At 39.6% G+C, this 12,100-nt stretch overlaps 1 protein-coding gene across 1 annotated transcript in view; it reads right to left on the bottom strand.

The window, feature by feature from the left end:
- Positions 1-1,758: 1,758 nt before the first annotated feature.
- The window catches only part of LOC108699106 (SLAM family member 9), a 28,635-nt gene continuing 18,293 nt past the window's right edge, over positions 1,759-12,100 (bottom strand). Inside the window, exons 3-6 of the mRNA XM_018230966.2 lie at positions 11,319-11,411; positions 5,842-6,156; positions 3,838-4,131; positions 1,759-2,305 (exon numbers count right to left, since the gene is read on the bottom strand). Of these exons, the coding sequence (XP_018086455.2) occupies positions 2,220-2,305; positions 3,838-4,131; positions 5,842-6,156; positions 11,319-11,411 (788 nt within the window). The 3' untranslated portion in view covers positions 1,759-2,219. The remainder of the gene's footprint in view (positions 2,306-3,837; positions 4,132-5,841; positions 6,157-11,318; positions 11,412-12,100) is intronic.

Here is a 12,100-nt window from a genome sequence, read left to right as displayed (position 1 = left end):
TGAATTTAAATTGGCCATACACAGCCAGATCTGGTCATTTAGAAAAGTCACCCCCACCAACATATTGGGCAAAGTCAGACTGATCCAATCACTGGCCCTATGACATCAGATGATACAATGAGGCTTATAGAAACCTATTGATTGAGGACTGAATCAGTGTTCCATGCTCTCATTGTCAAATAGGATTTTTAAAATTGCCTGATTGATATCTGCCTCATTTTTAACCTAGATCAGTCTGGGACTTCCATTGGTGGGTCCTATATATGAGCCAATAAACTGTCAACTTGGTCTAAAGGGATGACAGTTTTTATCGGCCTGTGTCTGGCCAGCTTTAGTGTCTATTTATTACATATTGGAATACATTACAAATTCCCAAGCAATCACTGTGACATACCTGCCACACCTAGCAGTATGAAAGCCAAGCCTTACATAAATAAATAAACATGTCTTAAACATGTCTTAAAATATAATGGCTGACACCACTTACTGGGAGGGCATGGTGAGGTGGGTGAAGGGGTTGGTATGGAAGTGGTTTTTACAGGCATTTCCCACTAATTTTGCATAGCAGTACGCAACCTGCAACTACAACTCTCTGCAACCACCACCTTCTCGTAACTTAAGGCAGCTTTTGCCAATTGTAACTTAAGGCAGCTTGGCCAATTTGGGGGGAGGGGCTATGCTGTGGGTGTAGGGGTTGGTTTACAAGGTACTGCTTTAGGTGGAAGCTTCAACGCTCATATCAGAGCGTATATCCGCCAATTGGGAGGGTTGTGCTGTGGGTGAAGGGGTTGGCTGACCAAGGGCTGCACAACGGGGGTTGTTCCAATAGAGACGCAAGCTCTGGGATTTACTAAGCCTGCCTCTCCAATGATTGGCAGCACCTCTACCCATACTAATGTTGTACACATCAGGGGTGCTAACTAAGTGAGCAACTTACACAACCCCACCGATGTAGGCCCCACTGACCCTTTGGGTTATGTGCTTCTAAGGGGGCAATTTGTGTTGTATAACATTACATGTAGTCTACTACCCCTATTACCCCCATATTTATGACCGAATAGTGTTTAAACAGAGTCTTTTGGGGTGACCTCCACTAGCATACATTTACCACTTATCCGTACCACAGTCATTTGATGGGAGGTGCTCCGCAACTTCTTTTCTATATCTGAGGATGTTTACAGACACTTACTGAGGTTAGGGACCCACTCACAATATAAAGTACACACAGAATAGAAATGTCACAATATAAGGTTGATTAGTAATTAATACAGATAATTACTACATGGCAGCACAGAAACCAGTGCAATTAGCATCAGAATTTAATAAACAGCAAACCTGCAGCATCAGCTTATATTACAGGGGAAGCTCATTTTCTGCTGGATAATTAGTGACGAGCCCTAAGCTTAGCTTCTCAACAGCCAATCAGAGCCCACTGAGCATGTGAGTGTCACAGACACTTTCCAAGATGGTGACCCCCTGTGACAAGTTTGAAGTCCTGGATCATTGCTGCTATTGACAAGCTCAAACTTTAGCCTCGTGCAATAAGTTCTGTATATAAAATATGGCATTTTTATCCATTTTTTTTAGGGGTTTTTTCTCCTTTAACTATTTTCTTCACTTCGTGTGGGAATTGAAATGTCCCTGTAGAAAAATGATAAAGAATGACTTTTTTATTATCATGCAGCAGAATTCACTTAACTGGCAGAAGAGGTAATACCTTTAAAAGAAAGCAACACACAGGGTAAATTCAAGCAGGTTTTTGCCTGTGTTTTATTCATAACTGTTCATTATTTGTTTTTTTTTTACAAAATAAGTTTTAATTGCACATAACATATGCAACAAACAAATCAAAGTTCATTCCTCTAAAATCAGGACAGACTGGTTAACGGATAGTCTAAATACAGGAAACCTCAGCCTCAGTCACAATGTAGTCCTATTAAATTATAAAGAATTTATACTCAATCTTTTGGTGTTTGTTTTCTCTGCTTTTCCAAAAACTATGCAAACTCCTTCTCCACTCCCTACGTCCTGGACAGGGAGCTCATTCCCAGACCCACAGGGCATAACTCATTAACATGACATGGATTCCAGCACCAGCACTGGCCTTTCGGCCTGAGTGAACACATCCCCTGTAATCCTCTGCATCTCTTCTGTCTAATAGATCATTCTGGGAGAGATGTACATTCCATGCAGGGGCTTCTGATCACTGTGTGTAGTTTTTATAATCTTGCAACAAGCAGCATTGCAACAGACAGTATTGCCAAGATGGGAAGATAGACATGGAGTTTAATCCAGCAGGAATTATCTGTAACAGAAACAAATTAACATTTGGTTTGTAAATTGTAACCAACATGGAAATGTACCAAGTAGGCTGAGAGCTAATGTAATGTATTATCATCTGCAATGTACAGTCCAGAGATACAATAGAGCTCACTATAGTGCAGTGGCCAGTGGCAACCAATCAGACGTAAGCATTCATTATTCTAACACATTAAACAGATCAAAGGTAACTGTTGATTGGTTGTCATGTGGTAAACAATCTGTGGGGCTGGTCAGCTATAGAAGATAAAACAGTGAGTGGGGTGCTCAGGCCCGGATTTGTGGAAAGGCCACCTAGGCCCGGGCCTAGGGCAGCAGGATTTTAGGAGGGCAGCATGCTGCCCAACCACACCCTCATAGGTTCAAAAACACTGGGGATATGCTGGAGATACAACTATTTTTTAAATTTCCCATGCGCCAATCCCCATTGCTCGAAATTTGCACAAATAAAGTGGAGCGGACAGGGGCGACGAACGGCAGTGGGCCTAGAGGTGCCCGTTATGTAAATCCAGCCCTGGGGGTGCTCTTGTTAGCTGAGCAATGGACACTTGGGTAGAATGCATATTTGCTTTTTCATATACTAAAGAGCTCCCATTTTGAAGGACAATTAACATGAGCTTTGGGGTGAGTATTTGTATTGTGCCCCAGATATACAGTACTTTGCGTTATGGCTGATGCTGTAGTATTTTCCTAAAGGTGTTACAATTAAGGGCTAAAGAACACTGGGTTATTGTATACTGGGCAGTGTCAGACTCTAGGGCCCACCATTAATAGAGAACCAAAGCCCTTATTCATAAAAACCCCTACCCCCCCAACCCTACATAGCCCCCCCCCAAGCCTAGGTGTAAACTCCGGTAATTGCCCCCTAAGTCTTTACTCTCTTTGCAGATTCAGCACAGCAAAGCTCACGTGCACCATCTTCTGAGTCTTTGGTCTTCTTCGGGTCTTCATCCTTCCATTTGGCAATTTCCATCTCTTTCGGGGCATGCGTATTTGTCAAAAATTGAGAGATTGCTCCAAATGCGCCGATACAGTGCTTACTTCCTGAAGAAGACTAAAGAGCCAGAAGATGGTGCCCATGAATCTTCAAAGAGAGGTAAGTAAAAACTTAGCGGCAATTACTGGAGTTTACACCTAGGCTGGGGGGGAGGGGGGGCAGGGGGACTATCAATCCATGCTCAACCTCTTTATTCTCTTAGTCTCTTTTTTTTCATGCTATAATATAACCTTCCATATATTTTGCCTCTTGTTCTCATGCACAAATAGAGAATGACTATAAAAATAACCAAATGGCTAGGAGTAGAAGGGTCCACTGACACCTGGGCCCAGGTACTTTTGGGGTACAGTCACACTGCCCTTCCCTGTACATTGTGCTATAATAATCCTCTTTGTAACCATGGACCTCCTTGTAGCCTCTGGGTCTATTTTCTCTATTACATGTAATAATATAGTTCAAGGTGATGCCTTTATTTCATTCAACTAACCAAAATAAACCATGGCTGCCAATATTGCACTCACCTACTGCTGCTGCATTCACATGCTCACAGATCTGTTCTACATGAGCCGATACGTTTTTTTGCTCTGCAGGATTTTTAACCAAACAGAGGAATTCCATATTTTGGGGGATATCCATTAGTAAGAGGTGGATAGTGGTGCCATTAGTATAGTGCTGGTACCCAGAGCTCCCATTCCTGTACATCCAGATGTAGAATATCAGGGATACATTTGTTGGCACAGAGCAATGCAGAGTAACATTACACCAGGTCTTGTCCTTCTCCACATGTGCACTAAGAGTTGGGTCAGGGACAGGTTCTGTGTTTTAAAAGAAAAATACTAATTATGGAATCCATCCAAATAACATATCTACTTTACTTCTCATGTTTGACTTCATCTCTATCTATAGAGAATTTTCCATTGACAAACAAATGCTTCATTGTGGGAATAAAAAAGCACATATTATCCAATTATCACTCTCTCAAATTGTAAATGAGCCCTAATGCTTAATATGATATGATATATATAATATATCAAATATTAGTTGCTCTTAGCACCTACCTACTAGTTGATACTAACCCCGAACAAGGATTTATATATGGCCAGAATTGTGCTTGCCTCTCTTGAATATACAGTCATATGAAAACGTTTGGGAACCCCTCTCAGCTTGCATAATAAATTACTCCACTTTTAACAAAAAAGATAGTGGCATGTCTTTCATTTCCCAGGAACATCTGAGTACTGGGGTGTTTTCTGAACAAAGATTTTTAGTGAAGCAGACAACCCAAAGATCACCTCCAAAGACCTGCAAGAACATCTTGCTGCAGATGGTGTATCTGTACATCGTTCTACAATTCAGTGCAATTTGTACAAAGAACATCTGTATGGCAGGGGGATGAGAAAGAAGCACTTTCTGGACTCACGCCACAGAGTCACTTGTTGAATGCAAAAGCTCATTTAGACAAGCCACAGTCATTTTGGAACAAAGTGCTTTGGACTGATGAGACAAAAATTTAGTTACTTGGTCATAACAAAAAGCACTTTGCATGGCGGTAGAAGAACACCGCATTCCAAGAAAAACACCTGCTACCTACGGTACAATTTGTTGGGGGTTCCATCATGTTGTGGGGCTGTGTGGTTAGTTCAGAGACTGGGGCCATTGATAAAATGGAGGGTCGGATGAATTCAACCCAATATCAACAAATTCTTCAGGATAATGTTCAAGAATCAGTCACAAAGTTGAAGTTACGCAGGGGTTGGATATTCCAACAAGACAATGACCCTAAACACACTTGGAAATCTACAAAGTCATTTATGCAGAGGGACAAGTACAATATTCTGGAATGACCGTCACAGTCCCTTGACTTGAATATCATGGAAAATCTATGGGATGATTTGAAGACTGTCCATGCTCGGCAGCCTCAAATTTAACTGAACTGGAGAGATTTTGTATGGACGAATGGTCAAAAATACCACCATCCAGAATCCAGACACTCGTCAAAGGCTATAGGAGGCGTCTAGAGGCTGTTACATTTGCAAAAGGAGACTCAACTAAGTATTGATGTAATATCTCTGTTGGGGTGCCCACATTTATGCACCTGTCTAATTTTGTTATGATTCATATTGCATATTTTCTGTTAATCCAATAAACTTTATGTCACTGCTGAAATACTTCTGTTTCCATAAGGCAGGTTATATATTAAAAGGAAGTTGCTACTTTGAAAGCTCAGTCAATGATAAACAAAACTCCAAAGAATTTAGAGGGGTTCTCCAGATCCATAATTTGGATCTCCATACAGTTAGTCTAAAAAAATCATTTAAAAATTAATTAAACTCAATAAGGTTGTTTTTTTGCCTCCATCAAGGATTAATTATATCTAAGTTGGGATCAAGTACAAGGTATTGTTTTATTATTACAGAGAATAATCTTTTTTTTTCAATAAAATGGAGTATATGGAAGATGGTCTTCCCCTATTCAGAGCTTTCTGGATATTGGATAATGGATTAGAAGAATTGTGCTATACTTACCATAAACAGTGAGATTAAAATACACAGTTCTGATATCTGCATTTCTGAGAGTAATGATTGCTTTATAGATCTTGCTATCCTCTATCTTCAGCTTTGTGATTCGTAAGGCTGTTCCGGCATTAGAACTTTCCAGGCGATTGGAAAATCGACTGTTGAGAGTAATTAATGACTGATCCTCATATTCTGCTAGTTTGAAGGCACTTCCATTGTGCTCCAGCTCCCAGACTATTCTTTCTACAAGAAAGTCCAATTGGTGTGACAGGCAAACGGACTGGTTTAGAATCCCACTAACTTGGTGTAAGACATCTTGTCTTCCTTTAGGAGAAAGAAACAATAAATGTACTGTCAAAGGCCAAACAGGCTTATCATTTTGTTTAGACATTATTAACATGTATTTATATAGCGCCAAGATATTTCACAGTGCTAAAAAGTAATGGTGTTTATACAACTAAAACACATGAATTACATACGTAGAAGATATGGAGTTACATACATCACAACTAGTACCAGTGCAAAAGAGCTTACAATCTAAAGGGAAGGGAATAATACACAAGGTGTGGGAGTGGGCAAGATCAGAATTAAGTGAGAGATTAGTACTGTGTGTGGTAGTTAAGCAGAGTGAGGGTAGGCTTCTCTAAATAAGTGCATTTTAAGAGATCTTTTGAAAGCAGAAAGGTTGGTAAAAAGTCAAACAGACCGTGGGAGAGAGTTCCAGGGGGAGGGGTGCAGCCCTTGCAAAGTCTTGAATGTGAGCATGTTAGGAGGTAATGAGAGAAGAGTTGAGTAGCAGGACAGTAGAGGAGCATAGTAAGCGGTTGAGTGAGTATATAGAGATGGGGCAGAGTTATGAAGTGCTTTGAATGTCAAGGTCATTAATTTGAATTTTATTCTGAAAGGTATAGCGGCAGCCAGTACAGGGAGTGGCATGGCAGAGAAGGAGCGGTTGCTGAGGTGTATAACCCTAGTTTTCATTATGGACTGGAGAGGTGACAGTCTCTGGCCGGGAAGGCCAATCTCATATACTTATTCAGTAGCCTGAATACATATGTTTAAATGAAACTATGAGTAACCTTGAACACTAGTGGAAGCTCAACCTAGTGAGAACCCTTGTACAGGTGTAGGTCTGTATCCCAGGTCCATCTTCTAACCTTGAACCCAGCTGCAGCTTATTCAATAGAAAAGAAGATCAGCCAAACCTTGAACCTAAGGTGCAGTTATTTCATGAGAAACGAGATTAGCCTACCATTGAAACTAAAGCTTTCCATACACATGAAGATATATTTCACTGATATGTCTACCTTGAGGTGTTTGCCAACCAAGGCCCGAAATGGCAGATTTTTATCTGGCACCTCTAGGTGCAGGTGCTGAGATAGTCAACAAGAATGGATATTAAACTATGTTGCCCTACCCATGAAACTAAAGCTTGCCATACACATGAAGATATATTTCACCAATATGGTCACCTTAAAGGGATTCTGTCATGATTTTTATGGTGTAATTTTTAATTTCTAAATTACATTGTTTACATCTCAAATAGTTCACTCTACCTTATAAAATTTCATTCCTGAACCAGCAAGTGTATTTTTTTTAGTTGTAATATTGGTGTATAGGTGCATCTCAGGTAATTTTGCCTGGTCATGTGCTTTCAGAAAGAGCTAGCACTTCACAATGGAACTGCTTTCTGGCAGGCTGTTTCTACTATTAAATGTAAATGAAGGAGTCACAGTTAGACATGGATTTTTACGATTGAGTGCTGTTCTTAGATCTACCAGGGAGTTGTTATTGTGTGTCAGGGAACTGTTATCTGGTTACCTTCCCATTGTTCTACTGATAATTTTTCTGAAATCCGCTCGCAGTTAAAAGGCTAAGGGAGCAGCCGGGAAGCAGATTTTCCACCTGCGGAGAATCTGCAGTGTATTACATCTTCTGACCCTAGCCTAAAGAGTGACTGAAGTTTACCAGTGCACAAGTAACATGACTGGGGGAACCTGGGAATCTGACAACATGTCTAGCCCCATGCCAGACTTCAAAATTAAATATAAAAATATCTGCTCTTTTGAAAAATGGATTTCAGTGTAGAATTCTGCTGGTGCAGCACTATTAACTGATATGTTTAGAAATAAACATGTTTTCTGGGACATTAGATTGTAAATTGTGTATAATAATATGTTGTACTATATAAATAAATAAATCAGATTAATTCACTTTAGGGGAAGGGCTAGCAATCTTGCCCCTTTTCCATGCACACTAAAAAATACTGACTCTCTCCACAACTGTCAGAAATGTTTTGGCTTTCAGACTGCTCTCTGCTGCCACCAGGTGGTGTTTAGCATATCTACTAGTCTTTTGGAGGTTTTTAACGTTTAGTTATTTAATTACTTATCACTTACTTAAGTCATAAGGCCTCTCCCATATTTGGCTTATAAGTAGGGTTGTCACCTCACCCCTTTAATACCTGCCATATATCAAATCCACATCCTGCATGGATAATTACCAATTCATATAGATGCATGTAGCAGACTGAACTTATTTATGTGTAGCCATGCAGCTAAAGCAATTGCTAACTTGCCATTTGGATTCTATACGTGGCTGGTATTAAAGGGGTGAGGTGGAAACCCTACTTCTGAGCATCCAGGGAACAACACAAAATTGAACCATGTTAGCAGTAATTAAATGATTGATTATTGAATAATGAACTTAAAGGGCATGTAAAGGCTTAACAATAACATCCAATTTTTACTTTCTTTAATGGAAAAGAAACCTATCTCCAATATATTTTAATTAAAAAATGTGCTCAGTTTTTATAAGAAACCTGACTGTATGCAGTGAAATTCTCCCTTCATTTACTGCTGTGGATAGGAATTGTCAGACAGTCCCTAACTGCTCTGCAGGGAAACAATCATACTTATGAACAGCAGGGGGAGCCCCCGCCTTACTTCCCAGCCATGCAGAACTCAGGCAGCTTTGTTTGTTTCCCTGTAGAGCAGTCGGCAACTGTGTAGAGATTTGTATTGGATTTCATTTTTGCCTTTACATCCCCTTTACTGTTTCCAACTCCAGCTGCAGGGACAAAGATCATGGAGCCAGATTTAAACAGATAAACTGGGATTCTGTTTGGTGCAGCCACTGGTTCTGCAGAGTTGGAGAAAGTTTGTATTAAACAATACAAAAAATCCACATTAGATTACATGACAACACAGGATCCAGTGCAGTCTGTATATTCTAATTATTAATCAGTCTTGCTGTATCGGCTTCTGGCAGATATTATTTCACTTGTCCTGTTTTGATCATTTATGACGATCCCTAAGCAGCCCAGACCACACTGAGCATGTGCACAGTCTTGGTCTTGCAAAGATGTATAACAAAGTTACAAGATGGTGACCCCCTGTAGCCAACTTTGAAAGCATAAATCATTTGTTTGCTTGTGGTGCAGTAAGTTCATGTTTATGTTTAAAATACAAAAATACAGCATTTCTAGCCTTATTCTATTTTAGACTTTACTTCCCCTTTAAGAAAGGAATAAAGAAGCTGGTTGCTACACACTGTAATATGTATGTATATTTTTTTATTAACGCAGCACTGTACAGCAGAAATACTGCTTTGTTTTCTATGTGGTCTCTTCAATGCATTGGCGCATTAATACTAAAGCCTTAATTAGGTTCTGTTTGTCCTTTAAGTTTGATATGACCTAAATCAGATGAAGAAGTAATAGCTATAAGCTCTATAAGGGTGGTGTCAAATTGAGAGATATAGTCGCCTGCAATAATCTTTTCTACTGCGGTTGACTAATCTCCCTAAAATGCCTTCCCAACGGCAATAATCACCAGTTGGTTGGCATAAGCCTCGCTTCATTTTCCGAAGTCGCCCGAAGTTTCCTTCTGAGGCAACTTCAGGGAGATTAGTTGCCCGCAGTAGCGAAGATTTATCTCAGTTGACTAAATCTCCCCATGTACCACCACCCTAAGGCGACACACACAGTGCTATAGTTCTGGGGCTCATTTATGAACACTGGGCAATTCTGCACCATTGTACTTACCCCTAGTGATGGTCGAGTTTATTCGCCAGGCGCGAATTCTCTGTGAATTTCCACGTTTCACCACCGGCGAATAAATTCTTGAATTTGCCGCAAAATGCGCGGGCGTCATAGCTTTTTCGACACTTAGAAGGAATCGTTGCCGGTGACAAATCAGAGGCCGGCGACAATTAAAGGTTGCCCGTCAGCTTTGACAATTCGCATCAAAATCTGCGTTTCCTGGATTTTTTGGGAAATTCGCTAAATTCTGGGCGAAACGGGACAAATTTGTCCATCACCACTTACCCCTACAACCAATTAGCCATTTAGTATACTTTTAACATTAATGCATTTGAGAGATATAGGGCAAAATAGATTAACCAATTTACTCCCATCAGTATCTGAGGATACAGTTGGAGTGATTTATAAACAATGGGCAAATTTTCTCCTGGGCTGTAACCCATGTAACCAATCAGAAGATTGCTTTTAGTCCTTATCCTGCAGCTGACTGAAAAAAGATAATCACTGATTGGTTGCTATGTGTTACTGCCCAGGGGCAACATTTGCCCAGTGTTTATAGATGAGCTCCAGTATTTTCTATAGAACCTACAAAATAAAAAAAATTAATTTAAAAAAAAAATACCAGTGAAAAAAATTATTATTAACAGTTAAACACCATTCTATGTGATTCCTAGTTTTTACTTAGCATTAGGGTGCTACAGGAGCAATTCTGGATCTAAAGCTACCCCCAAGCTACATTTCCGGTTTAATAATCATTTGAAGCTGGAGCTGACAATTAACATGTACTTTATTTGACTCTCTGGGTATGAGTTTAGGGTGGAATTATGAGCTGTTAGTTTATAGTTATTTAGTTATCAGGCTGATGTCTTGGAACACCAATGACTACATAAAGTATACAGTGACAAAGGCATTTTGTTTTCATATTATTGTACTTTTAATTATATCCCATATATCACATAGTCATAATTACAGAATATCCCAGGATCTCAGCCATAAAGCAAGGAAGAACTGAAAAAAAATCAATATAGAATTAACATATTACGTATACAGTATATTTTATAGCCTTATGGTGACTGTATTTTTATATACAGATGTGGGATCCGTTATTCGGAAACCCGATATCCAGAAAGCTGCAAATTATGGGAAGGCCATCTACCATAGTGACCATTATAATTCTATTTTTTTTTAAATGATTTAATTTTTATCTGTAAAAATGAAAACATTGCCTTGTACTAGGTGGTAACTGAGCTGCACGGATCCATATTGGCGGCAAAATAATTCTATTGGGTTTATTTAATGTTTAAATCATTTTCAGCAGACTTAAGGTATAGTGATCCAAATTATGGAAAGATCCCTTATACGGAAAATGCCAGGTGCCAAGAATTCTGGATAATATATCAGTATATTAAAGAGTATGACAGTAGTGGAAATTTGCGGAACTGACCTGAAAGAAGCTGGAGGGAAAGCAGCAGAGGCAGCAAAACGGGTTGATATGTCGATAAATGATGTTGCATGGTCTCTGTATCTCGGTGCAAAGCTGCACAATAACAAAGTACAATAAATAAAGCGATGTAAAATGAAAGGAAATGAATGTTGATGTGACAAAGGAAATGGTCATTGCAGGTGGTTTGTATTAAATGAACGGAGGCAGGTTTATAATAATGTGGAAAAGGTGCATCTGACAGTTGTGTTGTTTTTGTGGTCTAGAAGACGACGTGGTGGGACAAGTTGTAAAATAATATTGACCTTGTGTAAAGCGTGAGTATTTTATTTCTACTTTTATTATTAAATAGCACCGTCATAATAACATAGTGTTATTAGAATATTTTGTTGTTTACAGAGTGGATTTGTATTAACACACACACACACGCACACACAAAAACACACACACACGCACACAGAGGTCAGCTTCATTAGAAGCCATATAACATAATATTGGGGAACCAAAACACCCAGAAGAAACACACAGATAGACAGAGGAGAACATACAGACTCCAAATACATAGGAACCTGCCTCTATCACGTGTTTTGCTTGGTCGGCACCACAACGTATGTACAGAGTCTAAGGGACACAAAGGCTCTTTATTGGCATTAACACCAGCCTTAATTGGTTGTGCTAAAAAATGCTAATGCACATTATGATAGGATGGGAAAGTTGCACCTTGTGTACAATGTGAGAAAGACTCGAGTACAGGTATGGGACCTGTTATCCAGAATGCTTGGGAC

This window comes from Xenopus laevis, chromosome 8L (genome assembly GCF_017654675.1).
Source record: "Xenopus laevis strain J_2021 chromosome 8L, Xenopus_laevis_v10.1, whole genome shotgun sequence".
In the NCBI taxonomy this organism is placed as follows: Eukaryota; Metazoa; Chordata; class Amphibia; order Anura; family Pipidae; genus Xenopus; species Xenopus laevis.
This window is presented reverse-complemented; position numbering and strand designations above follow the sequence as displayed.